Here is a 24,786-nt window from a genome sequence, read left to right on the forward strand (position 1 = left end):
CGGTGTGGATGGGCTTAATGACAACACAAGTGAGTGACCCAGTTCATGTCAGCTTGGTCTCTTTACTCCAACCAATCCAATGGGCAGAGAACCAACTAAATTGTCTTAGCTCTGATAAGTGTGGATGAGAAAAAAATTCTGTTCAGATGATTAAAAAGAAGTAGAAAAAATCCCCTTAGCCCTGTTTCTGTTCTGTTCTTTTGTCATGGGAAATGGTATATAGGTAGCCAGTCTCCTAGAAGCCAATGTAGGACTTTCATAAGATATAATGATGATGGAAAAGTTGAATTTCAATGATACTCAATCACACTGACATTTAATATGTGTGATCTATTAGGAACCACTTCTCATTAATGCATGATCATGAGGGATACTGAGTAGAATCTTCTATATTTACATTTTTGTTTAGGGGGATTTACTTAAAAACCCCCGATTCACAAAAAAATAAATAAATTCAATTATTCAATGAGAACCATGAATGGGAAAAGGTTACTTAAGAACTATTGTATCCCCTTTGTTTTTTTGGTTTTACCTTATGCTACCATAAATAGCAAAAGGTTACTTATTGGTTAAAATAATTTTCTAAAAGTTTTTTTTTTTAAAGGCTAACTAATAATTTTCATACAATTTGTAGGAGAAATGCTAAACTGAAGGCTGACCTCACATAAACCCAGCCACAAGGGCACCCCATTGATAAATTCGGTTTGGGTGACGTGGATCCATTGGGACGCCCTTCCGGCTGGGTTTTTCCAAGTGCACCCTTAGTTAAGCATTCCTTAGTTATAGATTACAAATAGGATTTATACCTAAAACTCCCTTTTGTTTAAGAGGTGGTATATAATCTCAGTATAATCATAGATTTGTTGCACCAAAATTAGTTGTTCAAATTTTCAAGGGCTGAGATTAAAAACCAAAGGGAAACAAGCTGATCTCAACCGTTGTAAACTACTTTTGTTTTTTGTGAGATCACCTCGGGCCTAACAGAGTTTTGAAGACTTCTTCTCTTTGTTTAAGCAAAACATTAGTAAAATACTCAAGTCTTGTACGGGAACGACAGTTATGAATGTGTGGGAAGAGGGGAATTTTTGGATTTTGGAAAAAAAATTCCATTAAACGTGTGATATAGCCAAACAATATACACCTTATTTCCATGGAAAAACATTTCCGAAAATAAATTTTCCTAGCATCCAAACAGCCCCTTGAAAATTTTCAGTCTCTATTTCTTTCAACATGAAGTGTGTGTTCGGCAGTCATTATAAAATGGTTTTTACCAAGTCTGTAGGTGCGGAGAATGAGCAAATGCACGGCGTGCAAAGCCCAATTCGGCGTATTCTCCTTTTTATGTGTATAAACGATGAGATAATGTGAATCAACTCGGAGTCGACTCGTTTTTGCTGAATCGTTTCTTGGTTATGCCTGCTCAGAATGAGAATCAATGCTGAACAAAATGGGCACACTAAAATTCATTTTATTTTTGACGAGATAGGGGTACTTTTGTTATTTTCCATAATTTGGGCATTTTGGACATTTTACAGGATATGAGGGTAGTTTGGCCATTTCCATAAGATACGGGTTTTTGAGGGAAGTGATAAATCGGCTCCTTTTGATTAACTTGGGACAACCTGCAGCAGTGATCAATGACTGCAGAAAGGCTGATGTACTTCACGTTAGAAGGATTCAATGGACCTGATTGCCACATACACCGCTAGATATGGCTAATTTACATGAATGGAAGGTGTTAGGCATCAAGTCAATGAATGATGCAATGAGCTTTTTATTAACTCTGGAGATTCATCATCGGAGTTTTGATAGACTTTGTAGGACAAGAATAGACTCGGAAAAGAAATCAGCCAAGGTAAAAAGGGCGTAGAGTCAGACGAATTGGTGGTTGACTCAGAGTTTTTAAAACAGTGATCCAGAGTGCCCAAATCCATTCATTGGTTAGTGGCAAACTTACAAGTTGCAACAAAATTGAGATGGATTCATCTCACATCCAACTAACCATGGAATAGAAGGCCCTCGTAGATGGTGGGGTAGAGTTCAAAATTGAACTAATTGATCCATATGCAATCATCAACTTCTCTCAAAAGCCAGGAAACCTTCATAAGCTCTAAAGATACTCATCTAAAACCACAAATCTCATCTAAATTCTTAGAAAGAGACAACTTTCAGAACATGTTTGCAATCAGATAATTATCGCAGGCGTGTCAGGACAATGATCTGTAACCTAAATAGAAAAACAAAAATATTATTTAACTCTCAGTGCAAATCATCAAGCTTTTACAAATATGTAAATAAGTAGCAATTCGAAGATGAAGAGTCATATCTTGCACATGTAATACCAACCAAGAAACACAACTCTTGATTTTTTTACACAAATCCTAAGTTTGAGATGAGATCAATTGCTCTATGCTAATGATCACAGTTAGGAAAAGAGAAAATGCACCAACACTGGAAAAAGACTGTCAGAGTCAAAATCACTTGTTAGCATTGCAACACAGGGTTTCCCTTTTTTGGCTATTAGCGACAGCCAATTAGCAAAAGAAGAAGACTACTCTCATGAAGCAACATCATAAATTACAATCTTGCAATTCATCTTTGGGTTTTAAACAAGAATATCACGTATATCTAGTTAAGGAAGGCGGCACAAGCAGACTTCAGTTACATAGAAAGGTTGAACAGGAGCTCAATCCAAGCATCTGAGCTGCCTGATCAGAATGGATCAAGATATCACTCCTTTCAAATCCGACTGAAACCTCAAAAAATTTGCCTCTGATCTAATCAACACATGGCAAATGTCATTTTGCCTTCTTTCACACCCCCACACCCACCCACAAAAAAAAAAAGACATGGCAAACATCTGAAATCTAAATCAATGTATCATCTGCAATCCGAACTGTGCATAACGATACCTAATAGAGAAATCAAGGTCCACTTAGCCCAATCTTTGGGTCGGATCCCCAACAAAACACTGCAGATAGTTTTTTTAAGCACAGGTTAATGACCTCGGTTTGTCCCTCCGATTGAGGATGGTATGCTGAACTAAGTTTCAATTTGGTTCCCTGCAACTTAAAAAACTCTGGCCAAAGGAGTTTTTTGGCAAGAGTAAATGTCGGGTCTCTGTCACTTACAATTGATATCGGCATTCCATGGAGCTTAAAAATATGGTCTAAAAAGAGTTGCGTAATACTAGAGGTAGTGTGAGGATGTGATAAAGGAATGAAATGAGCAAACCTATCAACTACAGCCATAATCACATCCTTACCATTAGACGGCGGCAACCCTTCAAAGAAGTCCATGGATATTTCTGTCCAAATCCGAGTTGGGATAGGCAGAAGCTGTAGTAGCCCGGCAGGGGAAGCATTTTTATTCGTAGTGCGTTGACAAGTATCACATTCGCTGATGTGACGACGGATGTTCCCTGGCATTCTCTTCCAATAGAAATCAGATTTAACCCGACGAAGGGTTTTATGATAACTTGCATGTTCCCCACTTGGACTACTATGAAGAATCTGAGATGGCATGGGAGATTGGGACCCAATGTAGAGTCGACCCTTGTAGAACAAGAGCTCACCATGGCTAGTATAACGTGTTGGATCCAAGGACCCTTCTTGAAACTGTTGCCGCTTCTCTTGTAACTCTGGATCTGTCTCATATTCATGTTTGATGGCATCCATCCATGAAGGAACTGCCATGGCTTGACTAGATTCATTGCCTCTGGATAGAGGATCTGCTATCTTGTTTTCTCGACCAGCCTTGTAACCCGATCCCGATCCCGATCGGAGACCGAGTTTTGAAAAGATTGTAGCTCCATGTATTTCTTCGAAGAGTTCATCTATGACAAGCATAGGGAATTTATCCTCGGTAGGGACGTTATTCAGAGCCCTATAATCAACACAAAATCTCCAATTTCCATCCGGTTTGTGCACCAATAAGGCAGGGGAAGAGGAAGGACTTTGACTTGATCTAATTATTCCCAAAGTCAACATTTCCTTCACAACTTTTTCAAGTTCCTGTTTTCGATAGTGTGGGTATCGGTAAGGGCGCACAATTACACGTCGAGAGCTATTTGCAAGAGGAATCCGATGGTCTTGTGGTCGTGGTGGAGGTAATCCACATAGCTCTGAAAAAATATCAGTAAAATCTTGGAGTAAGAGTTCCATTTGAGGACTTGTCTTGGGCTTGGCCGAAGGCCCCTCCAACTTGTAGGGTTGCAATAAAACTCCTTGGTGTTTGACGGCGCTGATCTTTTTAAGTTTGTCTTCTTCCATAAAAGCGAGCTCCTGAGTAGTCAGTAATATGCAGCCCCCTGATAGACAACGTGGTTACCAGACATCGTCTTTGACCGGGTAATTTTTCTCCACTGGCCACCAATACTTTGAATTGCTTGCATGGAAGAATAGGTAGATCACTCTTTTGTGCTGCAATCGGATCCAGCAAGTTGTGAGTGCACCCAGTGTCGATGAGCACCACCACTTTCTGCTGGCCAATAGTTCCAAAGACTCATAGTTTGGGGGGGTCTAATACGCCTACTTCTAGAATCTCAGAGCCAAGAAGAAGAAGAAGAAGAAGAAGATAATGGCAAGAATGGGGCTACAGAAAAAGATATCTTCTTTACGTTATTGATTTCCATAACGTATGCGTTATATTTAGGCCATTGTGGCCACTTACCATAACACTACTCACAATTCCAACCTTAAACAAACTCTATCAACTCCTATTTTCTCTCAACCTGTATCACACGTAACGTCAATATCGTTCATTCTTCTGTTTTTGGCCAAGATTCCCCAAATCAGATTAAACCTAAATTTCTAACCAAAACCCAAAGAAATCCCGAGAAATAATAAAAAAGAAAGGTGTAATTTAAATCCGCCAGTAATGAAAGAAGAAAAAAAGCTAGAAAAAAAGGGTTTCCGTCTAACCACGGCATTGTTTCGGACCGATATTTTGTTTCGGGAGTCGATCGATAAGAAACTTCCACTGGCCGGGGAGGAGCGAGAGAGATCACAGAAGAAATAGACAAGATTGAGGAGGCCATCTCGATTCGAATGAGACAAATGTATTCAAGAGCTAAGGTTTCCTCGTGTTCTCTCTCTTCTTTTTTTTCTCCTCAAGAGAGACAGATCTCTGTGTTCTTGGGGGTGTCTATACAAAAGCCCCCCCTTGTATAAACAAAGGCGTGGAGTGGCCACCGTTAACTTCAAAAGGCCTAAAAGCTAACGTTTACTGTATTGGGTTATCACTGACCTATTTATATGTAGAGAAAGACAAAGGAAGAGGGTTTTTTTAGAGAAATGCAATTATAAAACAGGAAAGTACAATTATAGAAAAAGGAAGTGCATTTCTTATTTCTTAAGTACTGATCTTCCTAATAGAATATTTAATAAGTAGGTTGAAGTAGTTCCATCTACTTTGATTTACAGTTCGGGAAATTTCTTTGTGATGGTGTATGTTGGAAACAAAAATGGAATTGAAACTAGTGAAATATCAGTGCTTTCATTTAGAGACATCGGTGTATAAATCCCTCCCTAGAACTAGTAATTTTCATGCCATTTCATCTCCTCAGCCCCTTAGTTTGAGTTTCTAAGGGTTTCTCACTAATGGGGTTGATTAAGATATTGTTAACAGCAATTACTTTGTTATTTTTGCATGCCTTTGAAGCTAATGTTCATGGCCTTCTAGTCCCCGATTACTACAGAGAATCGTGTCCAATTTTAGAGGAGATTGTGAGGGAACAGGTTGAGATTGCAGTGCTCAAAGATCCTCGAATGGCGGCCTCGCTCCTCCGTCTCCATTTCCACGATTGCTTTGTCATGGTCAGGCTCGTCCCAGATCGCCTGCTTTCATCTTTTCTTGATAATTTAGATATCATTTAATCTATCATAATTCACAACCAAAAGATGATCGTAGTTCGTCATAATAAAGGTTTAAAACTAGTCTATACAGAGTGCACTCCATATATATATATATATATATATATATATATATATATATATATGCATGCTATTCATCACCGTCCGATCATAATCTGATAGTGCCGATGAGTCGAGATCAATGCCTGTTCAGGTAGGTGTGAAAATTGGGTCAATTTTTTGGAGGATTTCAGATCAGCATTATACCTATAAATCGGGTCAGGATCCAATGGGACCCAAGTTGCACCTTTATCTCAGGGAGTGGGTCAGTTCGGGTGGGCCCTCCGATCTCGTAACATGTGGTGGGTCCCCTTAAGATAAAAAGTTTCCAATGTGTTTATTAATCTTTGGTGCAGGGGTGTGATGGATCAGTTCTTTTGGACAGCAGCGGTGAGATGGTGAGTGAGAAGGAAGCAGGGCCCAACATAAACTCATTAAGAGGGTTCGAAATCGTAGACAAAATTAAAGGCCTTTTGGAAGAGGCATGCCCGTTTACGGTCTCATGTGCTGATCTTCTAGCAATAACTGCTCGAGATGCTGTCGAATTGGTAAGAAACATCCACATTTTCCCTTCTCTCATTCTCTTTACCCTCTCATTTTTGTGCTAATCACTTTTTGAGTATTAAGCACACTAATCTGATACATGAGATGATTTTAAACCATTCATCCGGTCCAGTAGGCCCATTTGTGGGTCTACAACAATCCTAATATCACATTCATCAAACGGTCCTAATTACACAATTGATGGACTTTTGAGGATTGCAAATAAACAATTATGAAAACACTTGATCAATGATATCTTTGTGGGTGTGGAACATCCACAATTGGGCCCACCTAATGAATGTGTTTGTTATTTTGATAGAGAGGTGGGCCGAGGTGGGAGGTTGAGTTGGGGAGAAGAGATTCTTTGAAGGCCAGCCTAAGTGGTGCTAATCAATTCCTTCCTGCGCCAAATTCCTCTCTAGAAATTCTTGTTTCCAAATTTAAGGCTCAAGGTCTCACCATATATGATTTGGTCGCTCTATCTGGTACATCCTTTTAGCTTTCTCTTCAATGCAAAGGGAAGTGATATTTCCACCCCCTTTACAGTTTTTTTTTTTTTTTTTGAATGGCAATTGAATTAAATTAAGGGAAAAATACACTTAGACCCCGTGTGGTTTCTGACACATTCAACCTTACCCCAAAAGTTTAAAAAGTTACAAGTAGATCCCCTGTGGTTTCATTGGTTTTTTTCAACCGGACGGAGCTGACCGCGTAGGGGAAAAGACCAAAATGCCCTCATCTTCCCTAACTGAAAATTAGGGTTTCCATACTTGAAAATTAAAAATTAGGGTTTGATTCGAACCCTTGTTGATTTATCAATATACACCCTCAATTTATGAGTTTTATTTGTCTCCATTCACATCATTATAATGATTTGCACAAAAACCCTAAGGTTTTAGGGCTTTATTTTTTGTTTTTATCAAAGTTTTTTTCTTAAAATGTGGGTTTGATGTAGCCATGGGGTGGGGTTCGATTGTCGGTGGTGAAGGCGACGGCGGTGGCCGGAGAAGGCGGCGGCGGCGGTGGCCGAAGGGGGGGACGAAGGCGGTGGCCAGATGGGCGACGGCAGCGGTGGGAAATGGCGTAACCCTAATCCCTCTGCTAATGAGGGTATTTCTGTCCTCAAAATATTAACCATGGTTAGCTTTAGTCTTTCCGTCAGGTTAAACTGACGGACAATTGACGGAAGGGGTGTACTTGTCACGTTTTGAAACCACAGGAGGTCTACTTGTAACTTTTTAAACTTTTGGGGTCAAGTTGAATGTGTCAGAGACCACAGGGGGTCTAAGTGTATTTTTCCCTTAAATTAATGATGAGAGAGAACAGGAATATCGAGATGATGAAGACAAAACAAACCACAAGCAAGTAAACAAAACCAGACTCCTCCATTTGTTTTGTTCTGCTTTTCAAGAAAAGACGAACAAAAGTAGGTGGAAATGATAGAAAGGGAGTGGAAATGTCATTTCTCCAAGGCAAATCTTTTATGGTTGTTCTAAATTCACCACACATGCTGTGCATTATTTTGTCATGGTTCATTTGGAAAACAAAACAGAAAAGTGATATTAGCACCCATATTTTGACTGGTGTTATACTTAAGCACACACATAATTCTTTGGAAACAAGTGAACGGTTTTGATAATGGAAAACGTGATCCCCACATGTACTTTTGCTAATGTATTTTTTAAGGAAATGCATGCAGACTTTCATGTAACAACACTACTTTAAGATGGGAACTTAAAGCTTATTTCTCCCATTGGCTGCTCTTAAAATTCCACATAATTAAGCAGTCAAGTGTCAATTAATTATAGAGGTTCAAAAAATGGGAGAAGGGTGGCAATATCAAATTAGTAAAGCAAATGGTAGCTGAGTAATAGTAACAATAGTACTTAACATTGCAACCCCGGACAGGTAGCCACACCATTGGGAAATCTAGATGCCTGAGCTTCAAACAAAGGATTTACGACGGAGAAGACGAACCAGATTATTACAAGAGAAACACTATCTTCCAACAAATATTACGGTCCATATGTCCGATATCTAAGAGAGATGATGCCTTAGTCCCTTTGGACTTCATGACTTCAGCGAGATTTGACAACAGATATTACCGCAACCTTCTTGAAGGAAAAGGGCTGTTGGAATCTGATAATGTACTCATTTCTCAGGACACCGGAGGCGAGATAGCAAGGCTAGTGTGGGAGTTTGCTTCTGATCAACAATTGTTCTTTAGAGAATTTGCGACGTCTATGTTGAATATGGGGAGTATCAACCCGCTCACCGGAGAGCAGGGAGAAATACGGCGGAACTGCCGGGTTTTGAATTCATGGTGACAGAAAGTTAGAGGGACAACTAATCTACATTTCAGTACTTTGTCTAAGAATTATTAGGTGCCTCAGGTAGCCTTTTTTTTCTTTTTATGTTGATGATATGTATTTTTTGGAACACTACTGAAATGTACATTAGTTGTCACAAGTAGTGCATGTATAATTATACAAACTGATTGCTGAGTCCAAAGCTGATTATTAGATAAAAATTATGTTCAGGCCCTGTTTGTTTTGGATTATGAGAAACGATTGTGAGTCCTAAACTGACTATTGGACTCAAAATTAAATGATCGTTGGTACAAGATAATCAATAGTTATCTACAATTTAGTTGTTTTATTGGGAAATGATATCCACACCCTTTGTTTCTGTAATGGCACCCCTCTCTTCACTTTATACTTTTCTAATTGGCTTTTAAAGGGTGTTACAGACCCTAGAAAGAAAACAAGGGAATACAAATGCCATTTCCCTACTTTGTTTTGCCAACATCTTGGTCTTTCACTATTCTTAGAAGAGTTGGTTCCTTTTCCAAACTTAACTTTCTCATGGAATTCCTTGAAATCTGCTAATAAGTCTTCTATTATTTCATCCCAAAAAGTATGGTAAATGCCATTTAAAAACCATTAGGCCCCGGTACTTTGTCTTTCTTCATGGTAAATACTAAATACCACATTTTTTGTTTCTCCTTCAAAATTTATTTCCAATGAGATCTTCATGTAAAATGAAAGAGGTTTGAAAGCAAAATCATCCACTCTTGGTCTCCATACTTTATCTTTCGTATGTAAGTTATGGAAGTAATAACCATTCAAAAAAAGTTGTAGAAGTAATAGATAATGGCTTGCTCGATTTTCTCCTTATCTTCTGCAAATCTTCCCTCATTTTGAATGGAGTTGATACGGTTATTTCTTCTTCTGGTGCTGACCATTCTATGAAAAAAAAATATACTTTTATCATCCTCTTCTCTAGACCTCAGTCTCCAATCAACAATTCCTTCTCAATATCTTTTTTTTAATGGTAAAGATTTCATTAAAAGAACCTACATGGTCAAAAAAATACAACGATAGAAAATAAAATAATAGGAGATACACTTCCCAACCCTCAAGGCGTAAGAAAATCATATTTCTCTAAAGACTCAAAGCCAACTCCTCTTTTTGCTAGCTTGTCTGCCACCTCATTCCTGCTCGATATCATCCTCTTCTTTTACAATAGTAATCTGGGATTAAGGCATTTCGCAGATGGTCTGTTGCATGTGAGAGCAGCCACACAGGCTCACTTTTCAGCAGATTTTGTCTTCATTCACAAGGTGGCTGGTCTCACATGCAACAGACCCTTTGCAAAATGCCTTTTGCGATGAACGCTAGCAAATCCCTATTAATCTCTTTGATGCGCTCTAAAGCTCTCTTTGCTGTATTTTCGGTAGTTATGTCTTCATTTTCATGTACTTGAGTTTGCTGCAGAATTGAAAGTCTTTTTGCGGCCAACTGCATGAGACTACCCGATTCTTGATGAATTCTTGTGATTCTAACCAGGTTAAATCAATTGACAGGATACGAATTTCTAGAGCACCTATTCAGTTCCAAAAAAGAAAAAGAGGGCGATGATAAGATGTTGGTTTTGGTAAATCAGTTTGTAAAATTTGCGTCATTTTCCACCCAATCTTTACAGATTAAGAAATGGTCCAATCTAATTGCAATAAGAGGTGATTGCTTATTAGACCAGGCATGTCTGTATCTCTGTGTCCCAATAATGGCAAATCAATCAACTGCTGAATGAAAATGAAATCAGAGAATCGTCTCATATTTGTAATGGTGCTACCTACGTAATTTTTTTCATGAGGAAAATGAATTGTGTTAAATGTCACCTCCAGTTACCAAAGAGCCTTGCCAAGGGTAGTCTCCCTATTCCTTGGAGATTTGCTCATTGGTTCGATGAAATTTAGGAAAAAGTGGAAAGATCGGCGACTTCATTCAATCATGTTAAGAGATCAGCTAATAGGGATGCAGATCGGTTAGCCAAGGAAGGCGCATCAAAGGATAGCCTTGCGGTTTATGGTTTTTGGCCGCCTTGAGAGGGCTTGAGGCTATTTTTCTCATCGTCTTCATTTGTATAGCATATTGGCACGTATCTCTTCTCCGTTTGTATTCTTGAACTTCTTGGTCGCAGGCTTCCCCACTCTTTCTCCAATTAATATATTTACTATTCAAAAAAATACCAAAGAGCCTTTCTAGGTATTCTACATGGAGTTTAAATGTTTAATTCCTTCCATAGTCTTCCTCTATTTCTCGAAAAAATGGTTAGTTAAACCTTCTTTAGACATTTGGAATTTTGATTCCAAAATCGCCATCACTTCCTGTTGTCAGCTGCTAACTAAATCTCGAATTGTCCTGCATTTTTGGATCAATCCCAGACCCTTCATATTCCAAAATATGATTTTCGTCATGGGAGATTCGGTGATAATACCCTTTCTCCAACTCCCTCCACATTCACCTCCAAGCCTCCACAAGAATTTGGAGAGATGTCTATTAGCAAACCAATAAAAAACTGTCCTTTACCTTGGCCCTTGGATTTTGCTTTGGATAAATTCTGTTTGCTGTGCTTATGCCTCGGTCGGGGCGTGAAATAAGATGTAATTGATCAAGTGTTACAATTTCCTTTTATCATCATCCAACCATTTTGATCCTCACCATTGGTACATATACCCAGTTCATTCCTAACTGAAGCATTTCAAATTTCCTTATCTTTGATATCTGCACTTCTATGTTTCAATATTGGCACTTCTCTTTAGTTTTACACCTCTCATTGCCTCTTAAAGTTCCCAACAAGCAGTTAACAGTCCATCAGACAAATTACAACAGCAAGAGTACATATAACAAAACAAGGGAGTTTACTCCATATTTTATACTCCTTTATATTACTTAAATTTATTCCTGAAATGACATCACATATTAGATACCAAATTCATAACCGAATTAATACAACTTGTCATGTTCTTCATACATGCATTGCACGTGGAGTTTTACTAAACATAAAATACTAACAGCTTCCTAGTAGTACCATTCAAAACTTCCCAGCAGAGTTAGAATAGAACATGCAATCAATTATGTATGCTGAGCCTGAGCGCAAAGTAATCATAACAAAAGTGTTTACCTTCTGTTTTCAGGAATGCTAAAGGCAGCATATCTTAAGCATATACGCATACCAATAGATCACAATGTCAGACGAATATAAAATCACAACAACAATTACAAGGAAGAAATGAGTACATACCTTGCGCAAAAGCATGCATAAAATCGAAGTAATTTGCTTTGCTGGTACACATTCCTCATAACTTAATCAACTTTATTCCCTCAAGCCACATGTTTCTTCTGTATTTGCTAATGAGAATAAAAACGTAAATTTGTCACAGTCACTCAACGCCTAGGAGCTGCCAAGAAAAACATTTCTGGGCAGGAAAGTATTGAATATTACAGCTACCTCACCTTATTTATCCATAACCAAGCTACCAAACATGGGGTTGTAGACTAATACCGACCCACGAAAACAAAGTCGTCATCATCAAGAATTTGTACATCCTTTTCTCCCACAAAATACTCTCGCCCGATTTCCTTTACTATATTGACAAATTCCACTCTCCTGACAAGAGGAAGAGGGACGTAGGGCAACCGGAAAACCGGCCTCGCCACTCCCAACTGTGCAAGAGCTGTGTTAAGACCAATGGGGTTTGGCTCACGAAATAACCATTTAATCAGGGGCATGAGCTTCAAATTTAAATAATTGTTCTTCCCCTCAAACATGAGCTCATGCATCAACCTTGGAACAAGATTACTAGCAACAGATATTACTCCACGAGCCCCATATGCCCACCTGGCATCGTGGCACTCATCGTCATTACCGCTCCATATCACTAGCCCTTTCTCAGTATACTCTTTGATCCGATCGTTCCCTACACACTCCTTCACACCTGCCAGGTTAACATTCTGCGCCAGTGTGTGAATCACTGTGGGAGGAATATCTTGAGCTGTTCTCGACGGCACATTGTAAATGATGGTGGGACCCATCGGAAGGACAGTCTCAAAATGAGAAACCAGACCTTCCAAGGATGTCTTTCCATAATAAGGATTGATGTGAAGAGCCGCATGCATCCCAACAGCAAAACCCTGTTCGGTGGCATGGATTGCTTCCCTAGTTGAGTTGCTTCCAGTGTTCCCAATGACCTTGATAGTTCCACCAAAGCAATTAACAGTGTGTCCGATAAGCATGATGTGTTCATCCCAGCTCATAAGTTGCCCTTCACCTGTTGTGCCTCCTACTATCACACCTTCCGCGCCATTTACAATCTGCATGTGCATTAGGGCATCAAAAGCCTCAAGGTCAAATCTCCCACAAGGTAAATATGGTGTCTTGATGGCTGTGATCAATCGAAGCTTTTTTATATCCTCTACCAATGTCCTGCAATGGTGAGCATCAAGAGAAACATTAACAGCAGTTGCAACAGCTATTGAGATTTTAAACCCTTCAATTTCTTCCTTCTGAGGCAAGCTTGACTAGAACATGCACCCTTGGGGCACAAAATCAATTCCAACTGAGCTAATAAATGAATACAGATCTCATAATAATGTGCATTTTGGTGGATTTAACAGGTGTTGGACCTATGACTGGTCCAAGCAAGCATTAGTTACACCATTAAACAAACATATGCAGACACGTTGAAGCATTCTTGATGGAATGCACTATAACTCAAGGAGAAATTGCCTGATAGCACATGTATCAATCATGTGGAAGGAAAAAGGATTAATCTTTTTAACCGTTCAAACCTTTAAACAAAATGCCTTCAAGAAAACAAGCATGGAAAGAAATAGCTCATTACGTTTGATAAAATAGATGTGCCTAGAGTCAATAACCACTTGCTGCATAGTAATATTTTTTTATGTATGCAAGTTTAACAAAAAATGACAATTAGATGTAAAATTTGGGCATCAAGCATACCACACTGTGGATGCAACTTGCAAAAAGAAGAAACCATTATCGAGCTAAGGTGACGTGATTAAGCAATAACGGTGATTAATAGACTATCACAATAGGTTGCTTTACCCATATCTAAGGGCCAGTGATAAATTGACCCCCTAATCTCTCTCTCTCTCTCTCTCTCTCTCTCTCTCTCTCTCTCTCTCTCTCTCTCTCTCTCAGCACTGCCCTATATGGGGGTTGATTTAAGATATATGGAAGTCGATTTATCACTGCCCTATCTAAAGTCCCATAAAGCTAAGGAATAATTTTCGAGCAATTTCCTTGTCTGGATTTGGAATTTTGAATTTTATTTTGTGGACCATTCTCAGGCTGGAGTAACTGTCACCATATCTTCATCCGCTATACATTGAGGTGACGTGCTTAAGGGTGCTTTACAATTCAAAAAAAAAGTATAAAAAAGCATAAAAATAAATTTTGAGACCTATGCAATTACCATCTTTCAATTTGGTATTTTCAATTTTATTTTTTGTCTTCCATTCTCAGGCTGGAGTATCTGTGTAAGGATCTCTCGGCAGTTATACATTGAGGTGAGGTGGCTAATGTGATCACTTGGTCATCTCAAAAAAGCCAGAGCTCGTGGCATTTTACAAACACTATTTGCAAGGCCCTCTTGCCCTACCTCAAGTCCATGAGGGCCAGCAATGAGATTGACCTGTTTGCTCATGAAGATTTAGAGAAGACTGGGCTTTTGTTGGCGCGAGAGTTGCCCCTAGTGTAGATCCTCTTTTTGGCCATTTCTTTTGAAAAAGAGCATTCCTAAAAATCCAAGGCAGTAGATCATACCTAGAAATTCAAACCAGTCTGGTCATTTAAGAGTTTTCCTGTTGTTAGTGTAGTCAATTTGGTTGGATGGAAAATCTAAATTTCAATGTCTGAATTTTCCTAAGGAAATTTTCTTAATTCTTTGTTGCAAGTGTAAGAAAAACGTCGGTCAGTTTAGTTACAAGTCCTCAAAATTGCAGTCAAAATTCAAACCAGTCTGGTCATTTAAGAGTTTTCCTGCTGCTAGTTCAGTCAACTGGGTTGGATGGAAAATCTAAATTTCAATGTTTGAATTTTCCTAGGGAAATTTTCTTAATTCTTTGTTGCATGTGTAAGAAAAGCGTCAGTCAATTAAGTCACAAGTTCTCAAAATTGCAGTAGAGCGCACCCCAACGCCATCACCACCACCAAACCAACCTGAAAACCCAAATCCAAGCACAAACCCACATGCTTGTGCACACGCACATGCACACGTAGACATGCTAAAGGCGCACACAGGATTATTAACTTTCATCTATCACTAAATCTTTCTATACAGAACTGAATGTTGAATTCTAAAACAGAAATCAAAATTCAAAAGCTGTGTAGTTGGTTAGTTAAGTTGGATTTATAGGAATTACTTTAATAATGGACTAGTCCTCAGCATTTTTTCTCTTATCTTTTGTTCTTAAGCTCTCATAGCATAGAATATAGACGCAGAGTTCAATTTTTGTTCATCTTCATTTGGAGTAGGGAACATTTTTTAAATTAAAATTGTTTGAGGGATCGGCAAGGTTGCACAAATGTATAGTAACTTTTGAGGTAGTTAAATCGAACTCTAATAGTAAATAGCACATAACATTAATAGGACTACTAGAGGAAAAGGCACAAGCAAGAGAGAGAAGGGGTGGGGGTTGTGTGTGTGTGTTGGAAGGGAAATATATGCCAAGATATCAATTCTACACTTTAAACACTAGTTCTGAGGGATGTATAAATTCTTACAGTCCAAAACCAACCTATTCTTGACTTCAAAACTTCGCATTGGAAGATGAAAATTAGGGATAATGGCTGCTTCAGGAGACCTCCATCTTCCATTCCTATTTGTTCCAAGAGAGCAATATCAGAACAGATAAAGCCACTCAAGAAATAATACCAGAACAGATAAATAAGAATGTTGTGATACATGCAGCAAAAGTTGTTGAGTAGCATGGTCAGTATTGTGTAAAGGAAGCATTTGGTGGTGATAATGCCATTCCATTGGAAGGCGATAAATTTATAGTTAATGCTTCAAATAGGAAACCAGAGTTGTTCACTTGAATTTATAGAAATAAACTATGGTGAACGACACTATAATGCTGCTGAATGACAAGCAAAATTCGTGTATCAATGGTGGGTGGTGTAGCACAGAGTAGTGTGGAATTTCTTGTAATAAGCGGCAATGGCAGTTAAAATCAACATTAGGGAGTACCAAGATTGTATACCAGCCAAATATAATCAACATGCATAACACAGTCAGTGGCTATGTATAAACCAAAATAAGCTACCCGCATGGTAGAAGAGTACCCTAAATAATAAGGGCAAAGGGTGCAATTTGCGTTACTTCACTTCCAAACTGAAAAATAATTATCCACAGTGAAAAGCAATGGAGAGATTCCCACACCAAATGGTTGGAGGCTTATCGGCTTATCCCAGTTGAAATCAAGGTTTGAAGGTCCTGATATATCGGCTATATCGGACACCCTACGATTCCGATATATGGGCCGATATGAACCAATATATTGGGAAAATTCCACAGTATTCCGGAATATTAACATAGGGGTGCCGATACTAATACCAATGGATATATTGAACGATAATTAGCGATAGTTAAAGCCATGGTTGAAACCACCATCATTCAAATAACAGATATCTAGGTTTTAGCTTGTTGTGTACTTGTAGGCAAGGTCCCAACTTCAAAAACTCAGACTTAGGGGAAACCTACACAGAGGTAAAAGGGAGTCGACTTGAGCAAGTCAACGGCTCATGCGACCAATTTTTTATTAACTCGGGAAAGTCAACAAAGTTTTGAATTTTGATTGATTTGGTAAAGCAAAACTTGGAGTCTGGCGAGAAATTGTCCATCAACAAAGTTTTGAATTTTGATTAACTTGGTAAAGCCAAAACTTGGACTCTGGCGAGAAATTGTCCAAGGTATAGGGAGTCGGCATAGGTGAGTCAACAGCTGAATTGGGGAGTTTTTAAATAGTGCTTTTATGACATCGTTTTTTTTTAATGGTGCAAGTTTTCATTAAAAGCAAGCAAAGACCAAGGAGGTGTGAACAAGCAAAATAAACAAAGAAATGACACAGACAAAATACAATGGCAGACCCTTCAAGGGGAGAAAAGAAAAGAAGATAATCAAGAAGGGAGGAACAGTTCCAAGCCCTCTCTAGCTAGCCTATCAGCCTCTCCGTTAGCCGATCGCCTATCATGATGGTAGGATATGTTTGATTCGACCACCATATCTTGAATCTCATCGAAAAATGTAGCAATGTGCTTTTATGACATCCTAGTTGTCCCCCTTGTAGGCAAGGTTTTAAATTTCAGTTTTGGTTCCGGCCATCAGCGAAACCGAAACATTTAGGTTTCAGTACGAAATTTCAGCCGAAATATTGTAAAATCATGGAAATATTTCGGTCCGAAATCACAGTCAAAATCCAGGTAAGATTGTTGATCACTGTTTTTTCTTTTTTCTTTTTTGTCGTTTTTTTAGAAATATCTTAAAGGAATCTCGTTGTTCTTCTCTTTTCAGCAAATGGAGTTGATTTTTGGCAAGGTTTTGTTGAAATGTCGACATTTTGACAGAAACTTTGCTTTTTTATTTGAAAAGTTGCATATTTTGATCAAAATTTCGGGTGAAATACCAAAATGTACGGCGAAATCTTGTATTTTCCGAATACAGGCGGATTTCATTTTGGCCGCAACAGAAATCGAGATATTTCGGCCATAACATTGTATTATTCTGTTTTTTCCACCTTTTATGTTCTTGCTTTTGACCATCTCGGTCTCTTTTTTAATGAAAACTTTTACCATTCAAAAAAAAAAATTCGTTTCGGCCAAAATTTAAAACCATGCTTTTAGGTACTAATATGAAATTTCATGTAGACAAAACGTATTAATCATTTCCAATATTATTGATGCATTTTGGAAAATGCAGCTACATAGGACATTGCATAAAACACATTCCTTTTTGCCATATCATATTCCACATGGAATCCAATGAGAAATGGATAACTTAAACGAAGTTGATCATGTCTTCTTGAAGACACCACACAAGGGACCTAGCTGAATGCTTTGTAGAGCAAAAACAGCGTGAGATAAGGGGCTGGCTCTAGTGCTTGAGATAGGCAACAAGGTCCATCAGAAACTTAGAATAAAGTCAATTCCGACCTATGCTAAACCACTAATCTGGATTATTATTTACTTAACACTAGAGCTATTTTATCCCATGAAATATGTAATTTAATATTTCTTGTAAAACATATTTAGACACTTTGAATCATAAAAAATTATCTATCTAGAGTACTTTGTATTCACTTCATTATGTTTTACTCTCACAATACCCTAGAAGTTATATTTACCCAAGAGAACTTGTGTGTACCTAAAAGAATCCCTGGAGGAGCGCTAGCAGGATCACTTTACCTGATAACCAACTAATTGCATTAGTAGAATCTACCTTAGTTTCTTTGAGGAGATCTCTGATCTCGTTTCTGATTCGTCTATGTTGTTTAAATTTGTTAGAAGATCAGCCAATGGTGAAGCAGACTCCCTTGCTAGATCGGGTGTCCATAGAAAGGGTTTGGAGTGGTTTGATTATCTTCCTCCGTGAGAGATTTTTATAGTGTTTCTGTTGTATCTTGATTTTTTTTCCTTTTTGTATTCTTGTGGACCATCTCAGTTCCCTTTTCAATATATTGCCTTTTCAAAAAAAAAAAAAAGGAGCACTAGCAGGATGCCAGAGGTCGATAGCAAGATGCCAGACAACTTACGCAGTCTGGCCCTCACGTACCATGCAAGGAGTGGCAGTCCCAACCCCTCCATCCTCGTTTGTCGTCATCAAATCATTTTCCTCCACAGAGGAACTCACCTCCATCCATACACCCGATATTTTGGCAAACTAACGGCTTTCCCATTTGATGGCCTTTCGAATTCCAAAAGAAAAGACACCCTTGAATATATATATATATATATATATATATATATATATATATATATATATATATATATATATATATATCCTTTGCTTGACCCTGTACCGATGGAAGCGAGTACGCTGCCTAGACCCAGAAGGAGAAACCTTGAACGAAGAACCTGATCTCGAACGAAAAGGAGGGGAAATAAACTAATAAAATACCATTCATGAAGAAAATATTTCAATTTGGTAATCTGTTTTCATTTCAGTACTTTTTCCAATAGGTACCTAAGCCTCTATAATATCTTAACTTAAATTAATTAGTACTTTCTAACTTAAAAGCTTCATAATTTTTAAATGACAACCTTCCTTGTTTAATAACTAGAGGATGAATCAAAGATGTTAAACTATAGAGGCTCTACTTTAATAAACTAGTAATAGATTATAGAACACCTGTATATTTTAAACATCTACATTGTTTATTGGATAAGTCACCATGACCATATGGGAAAAAGACAAGAACCAAGAAGAGAGAGATAAAGTTTATTCGTTAAAATCAAAGGATGAAGAAAAGGTTCCTTATGCCAAGGGAGACAATGATGACAATATCAATTATGTACAGATGCATGATTAAGATGCAAATGCTTACACACCTACATGTCTTATGGCATCAATTATTGACTTTTCATGTGTGTGCATGTGTCAGAGAGAGAGAAAAGAGGGGAGAGTGGGGGTGGAGGGGTGGAGGGGAAGAGATTCTCTATCTTGTTTTCAGTATTTTATTCACAATTTGTCATGACTCCTTCGACTCAGTCAATATCATTGATTGATTCAGCCAATCAAATCAGAATTTCTATAAAAATGATCATTTCAGATTTAGACTTTTTTAGCATTGTGTCAAAAGACATTAGTAAAAGGCATGTGAGAGAGGAGACATGTGACAGTGCAAGAAGTATTGTCACTGCAGGTAGACATTACAACGATGCTTTTTTCATCCCATGGCCAGAAAAAAATATTTGGTACAGTGTCTGGAAGTCAGGAATAAGCCCCAATCCCATTTTATTTTACTTTTTTCTGAAGAAACATAACTGAATTTGTTAGAAAAGAAAACAACGATTGCAATGGAACCTCATCTGACACTATTTTCTTTTTGATGTGGACTACTGAATGCTAGAAAGCACCTGACCCTGTCTAGAGTTGATGCAGGGCTGCCAAGTGACCCAGCTCTTCGATGGACAGTTGCCGGAATCCAGAAGTGCAATCACATTGCATTTTTTTCCTTTCCTTTTATCTATTTTAAATTTTCTTCCTACATCGACTGCACAACATGCCTAATTTGAATCCATATAGGGAGTCCATCCTAGCACAACAGTGTCATGGCATTTGGCCGGCCAACAATGTCCAAACACACCAAAAAAATGGCAAGTGGAACGGATGAAAATACTCCAAAAATCTTTTTAAAAATATTGTGCAGTTTGCCTTTCAGTGGCATTGATGGTGTACAACTCTTAAGGTTTGTTAACAGAGGCCTTCAATAACTTGATCATGAATTTTTTTTTCCAGAAGAAGAAATTCAGAAAAAAAAATCTGAAAAGTTTGTTGTGTCAATGGTTGAATCCGACCGAAACGGAGTGTTCTGGCCAGAATTTTCGAAACTCAGACCGAAAAGTTTTGACAGTGTCTGGAACAGCTTTGCCTGGAGATTCTGAGCAGCATGGAACAGAATTGACAACTAAGTTTGTTAGAATTTCTACATGGCATTGAGATTTGACTCCTGTTTTGAGCACTTATGAAGTGTTTTGCACTAGGATACATGCTATTTCACCTATGCTTCTACCTGATACAGACTCTCATGTGTGGATATGGGCTGTACGAGGTTTCTGTAGATAATTGAGAATTGACCTTTGTTTTGAACACTTACCAAGTGTTTTGCTCTAGGATACTACAAGCAATTTGGCCTATAGTTATCTCTTACTAAGCATTGATCAGACTTTTGGTGTGGAGTAAGAATTCTCTATTCTGGCTTCTAGAAATCCTACCACATTTTGAAATTAATTTCTCTTCATTCATACCTTCCCAATAAATTTCCTATATATCATTTATACATTTTCACAAGACAACCTTATATTAAAGTGTGTCTTCTTCAACTACATTTCTTCTATAATGGTTTGATGTGTAATCCTTGAGCATCTGTTCATCTGTTTAACTATCAAACCAAAAACATACGATTCCTCATCTTAGTTTTTTTCTTGATACATCATTACCTTGCATATCCCCAACCACCCTATTCAGGTTGTCATGTCAAAGTGAACACAACAATATAAACTACAAGTGTCAGTCCCAAGGTGGTGCAAAAAATGGAGCCCTCCCCCTCCGGGTTGGCTAAAGTTTAACTTTGATGGCTCAAGTTTTGGAAATCCCGGCCCGGCGGGTATGTGTGGGCTGTTTCGTAATTCCAGTGTGGAGACTCTATGGGCATTCTCTGGTCCGCTGGGGGTATGTGATTCCAGTGAAGCTGAGGTTAGAGCGGTTTTTGAAGGTATTAAAAAAATTGCTAGTGAGGTATTGGATAATACTATCGTGGAAGGTGATTCTTTGAATGTGGTCAGATGGCTTCGGGGGTCCACGGTGCCGCCTTGGAGATTCTGGTCTTTCTTTGATGAGATCCATGACATTGTTGAGGGCTCATCAATTGCCTTTGCTCATGTTCGTAGATCGGCTAATGGCGAGGCGGATTCATTAGCTAGAGATGGTGTTGTCAGAGCAGGTTTGGAGTTTTTTTATTATCTACCCCCTTGAGGCTCTTGTATTTTTGTGTTTTTAGTTTCCCTTGTTCTTCTCCTCTGGGTGACCTTCTTGGTCTTCCCTTATCTTTTTATATTTTTATTGATTACCTTTTTTAAAAAAAACACAAACTACAAGTGTCAACAATTTGTAGGGTTCATATATAAATGACCTAAGGGCCCGTATGGATACCTCATACTTTGTAATTGGATTTAGAATTGAGCTTTGAATAAAAAATGAATAGATCAGCCAACTCAAGTTGAGGGAGACAAAGAGGGAAGTGGGTACTTCCAACTGGAGGGGAGAGGTTGAGGAGCAAAGAGGGTGAAGGAAACTGCCAGATCTGGGATTTCCAATTACTTATTTCCACAGCATATTTGGAAATCTGATTTTTTTCACTGTCAGTCGCTGATTTGAAAATCCAAGGATTTGATCCGGATCCAAATCCCAACGCAAAAAGGGCTGCAAAATGTGAGAAATCCAAATCAAAATCTTCTCGGAATCCAAACAGGCCCTAATATAATTTTACTGAGATTCTTTAATGTCTTGTTGTTCAGTGGTACAAAGATAGTGACTAGAATCTATTGATTCTATTCAACACTTTTTTTTTCATCAGACTACTCTACAATTTTTATTTTTCAACTCATTTTATTTAATTATCATTTTTTATCTTAGACAAAAAGTATTCAGCATGAAACAAAAACTATAAAATGTATATGTATTAACAGCAAAAGCGCACATTTATTAATGCTACTCATTGATTAAAGTCCTTACAGATGTGATAAACAGCACATATTATCCAAGTTGCAAACAAAATATTTTTTATCACTTCTTAGATTTGTACCACCAAAGTTCATGAGTTGAGTGATGCAATGAATAAGGCCATAAAATGGCCTAAATGGAGCTTAGGAGAGAGAAATGTGTATATTAGTCATTCTGTAGGTTAATACATGAGCCAGTAGCAGAAGAAGCTATGAACAAAATTGATGAGCAGGGCTGGGGTATTTGCAATCACATAATCTTACAAAATCCAACAAACTTAGCAATGAAAGCTACATTGGCTCAATGAAATGGAAACATGGGAAACATTATAAGGTAGGAAATTAGAAAGCATTTAACCTCTTAGATACACTGCCACTTGAAGGCAGAGGAAGGCGGAATGTAGAATCTCCAGAGCAAAGACGATAGTTCCTCAAAGATAACATTTGTAATCTGTAAAGAGAGACGGAATTTCAAAACGCACAGCCACGAGCTTCACTAAGTAGAAAACGATCCAGAATCCTTATACAAATCATCAAAACAAAAGGTTAAAACTGCCCATTAAAACCTGAAGATCCAACGTGTGGCACAAATGAAACCCAGGGATTTTTAATTTCACTCACCATTCACGTTCGATTTGCTATTCTCTTCGTTAGCCCTTCGGGAGAGAAACTGCGGAACCTAGATGTGGGTTTTGGTCCGGGTATAAACCCTAACAATCGAAACGTTGGCTGAAAGGCAAAGTAAACGGACGGCCTAGATTTCGCGCACAAAATGATGGCGATGGCTAATTAGCCTAATTTCGGACTTGGAAGGAAGCCCCAGGAAAGAGCGACCGCGTTTTGATATTTGCAGTGCGTTGGTGCAATTATTAAAACACGGTAGTGCCGACATCAGTAGTCTTTATAGGAAAGTTTTGGTTTTCTGATGTAGATTTGTTTCGTCAAAAAACCTTGAAAAACGAACAACCTACGTTTTATCCAAGGTTTAAAATATATTTTATTCCATATTAAATTTCGGCTAATTTCGGTGAAATATTAAATTAATATTAAAAAAAAGATTTTTTGGGTCAAATTTCGGAAAAAGCGAAATTTCGACCGAAATTCCGGAATTTCGGCCTAAATAAATGACCGTTTAGGTTTTGTTTGATTTCGGTGTCGGTCTCCACCGAAATCTCAGGGATTTCGGTCGAAATTTAAAACCATGGTTGTATCTATGCTCTATTATTTGTGAAAGGTTTTCCCAAAACATTCAAGGGAAAAAATGAACCTAAACAAAAATGCACTTAATTAGATAGTTGAAATTTATATTACATTAACTAGGTCTATCTTTGGGGGGTTTTATAGATAGATTGGAATTCTGGGTTTGCAAAATCTGCAAAGGGAAAACCTAGATCTACGGCCTCATCACTCTCACCATTTTGACCTCATCTTCACAGCCATTTCCCGACCGGAAGCCGCAAAAAGTGGGAGAAGGGAGGATCGAGGGGTGATAGGAAGGGGTGAGAGGTAGCGGCTGATGGTCCACCTTGCCGCGAGATAGGAAAAGAGGGAAAAGAGGAAGGGGAGAAGATAAAAGAGAGAAATGGAGTTTTTAGGGTTTTAGTTTATGGTGCCCTAGTTTTTTGGTAACGATCGAAGGAGCAGATCAGGTTGAGGGATCGGACCTCATAGGAGTGGGATCGGAGGGTTTTTGAATCGCATCTGCACCGACCGAGATCGGTGGATTTGCTGAGTCGTCTCAGGATTTCGATCTCATCGGGTGGAGGGAGATCGTCCATTTTGGAGAGTGAGAGAGATTTGCGCCTCTGTTTTTCTTTAGGTCAAATGGAGGGCTTTGACTCTTCTCATGATGGCTCTGATGAGAATATTCCTCCCCATCCATTTGGGCATCTAAACTTCTGGTCTCCTGGCATCAATGCTATCAAAAATTCTGCTGCAAGCGAATTCCGAGATCGAACCTCTTTCTTTCTCTGATCTGGTCAAGCACAAGATCGACCTGATTCCTAATCCGAATAAGACTTTGCTGGACCTCCGCGCTCTCCGTGATGATGAAGGCTTTAATAGCATTCGGCTATCAGTTGCAGAGAAGATGAGATATCTCAAGCTTATAGAAAAGGAGCTCAGCTCTCCTACTTCGAAAGCTTCTTCATCATCCAAAAAGAGAAAGAATGGGAGAAGAAAACCAAAGGCCCAACCTCAAATCCATATTGAGGGTGAAGAAGATATATACTCCCTTCTCAGCTCAAAGTTGCAATCTCAGAAGGAAGCATTACTCTTATCTGAATCGGATCCGTCCTTCTCTTCGGATGTCCAACCTTGTGAAGCTGAGTTCTCTCTTGGCAACCCCTGCTCTCTGAGTGAAACTGCTGGACATGAAAACCATTCTGATGGAAAAGGTGTAGAGATTCAGATGGGATTTGCTAATACTATGAGGATAAATGCCTCGGTATTGGGGTCTCCTTCTGAACTGCTCCTTTCTAGTCCTCTTCTTGAGAAAAAAGCTTCTCCCCCTGATCTCAAGTGTAGC

At 38.5% G+C, this 24,786-nt stretch overlaps 2 protein-coding genes across 4 annotated transcripts; one reads left to right on the plus strand and one right to left on the minus strand.

Annotated features, from left to right (window-relative positions):
• The first annotated feature begins 5,600 nt into the window (after positions 1–5,600).
• LOC143876508 (Peroxidase superfamily protein) lies at positions 5,601–9,007 on the plus strand. The gene is made up of 4 exons (XM_077378210.1): positions 5,601–5,816; positions 6,269–6,460; positions 6,775–6,940; positions 8,364–9,007. Exons 1-4 carry the CDS (start codon positions 5,601–5,603, stop codon positions 8,780–8,782), a joined length of 993 nt encoding a protein of 330 aa, XP_077234325.1. The 3' UTR covers positions 8,783–9,007.
• Positions 9,008–11,850: 2,843 nt separating this feature from the next.
• Positions 11,851–23,067, minus strand: LOC143877218 (4-hydroxy-tetrahydrodipicolinate synthase, chloroplastic-like). Of its 3 annotated transcripts, XM_077379140.1 has the most exons (5): positions 22,881–23,067; positions 22,618–22,710; positions 15,560–15,640; positions 12,254–13,223; positions 11,851–12,148 (listed from the first exon to the last, which is right to left on the minus strand). In XM_077379140.1, the coding sequence occupies exons 2-4, from the start codon at positions 22,701–22,703 to the stop codon at positions 12,296–12,298; spliced, it is 1,095 nt and encodes a 364-aa protein (XP_077235255.1). In that variant the 5' UTR covers positions 22,704–22,710; positions 22,881–23,067; the 3' UTR covers positions 11,851–12,148; positions 12,254–12,295. The 3 variants fall into 3 exon arrangements, with proteins under 3 accessions (XP_077235255.1, XP_077235254.1, XP_077235253.1); XM_077379139.1 differs by having other exon boundaries at positions 11,851–13,223; positions 22,618–22,779; XM_077379138.1 differs by having other exon boundaries at positions 11,851–13,223; positions 22,881–23,066.
• Between the last annotated feature and the right edge of the window lie 1,719 nt (positions 23,068–24,786).

This window comes from Tasmannia lanceolata, unplaced genomic scaffold (assembly GCF_043159265.1).
Source record: "Tasmannia lanceolata isolate RefF3 unplaced genomic scaffold, GAP_Taslan_0.1 ptg000005l, whole genome shotgun sequence".
NCBI lineage: Eukaryota > Viridiplantae > Streptophyta > Magnoliopsida > Canellales > Winteraceae > Tasmannia > Tasmannia lanceolata.

What these genes read in the sequence shown, in the direction of transcription:
- LOC143876508 (XM_077378210.1), top strand. Translation starts at nt 5,601, where the DNA reads ATGGGGTTGATTAAGATATTGTTAACAGCAATTACTTTGTTATTTTTG. An exon ending in CTCGAGATGCTGTCGAATTG is followed by an intron (nt 6,461 to 6,774) that starts GTAAGAAACATC and finishes TTATTTTGATAG; the next exon opens with AGAGGTGGGCCGAGGTGGGA. An exon ending in TGATTTGGTCGCTCTATCTG is followed by an intron (nt 6,941 to 8,363) that starts GTACATCCTTTT and finishes AACCCCGGACAG; the next exon opens with GTAGCCACACCATTGGGAAA.
- LOC143877218 (XM_077379140.1), bottom strand. Translation starts at nt 22,703, where the DNA reads ATGTTATCTTTGAGGAACTATCGTCTTTGCTCTGGAGATTCTACATTC. An exon ending in AGTGGCAGTGTATCTAAGAG is followed by an intron (nt 15,641 to 22,617) that starts GTTAAATGCTTT and finishes TGGAACAAATAG; the next exon opens with GAATGGAAGATGGAGGTCTC. An exon ending in AGTTTTGAAGTCAAGAATAG is followed by an intron (nt 13,224 to 15,559) that starts GTTGGTTTTGGA and finishes TCACCATTGCAG; the next exon opens with GACATTGGTAGAGGATATAA.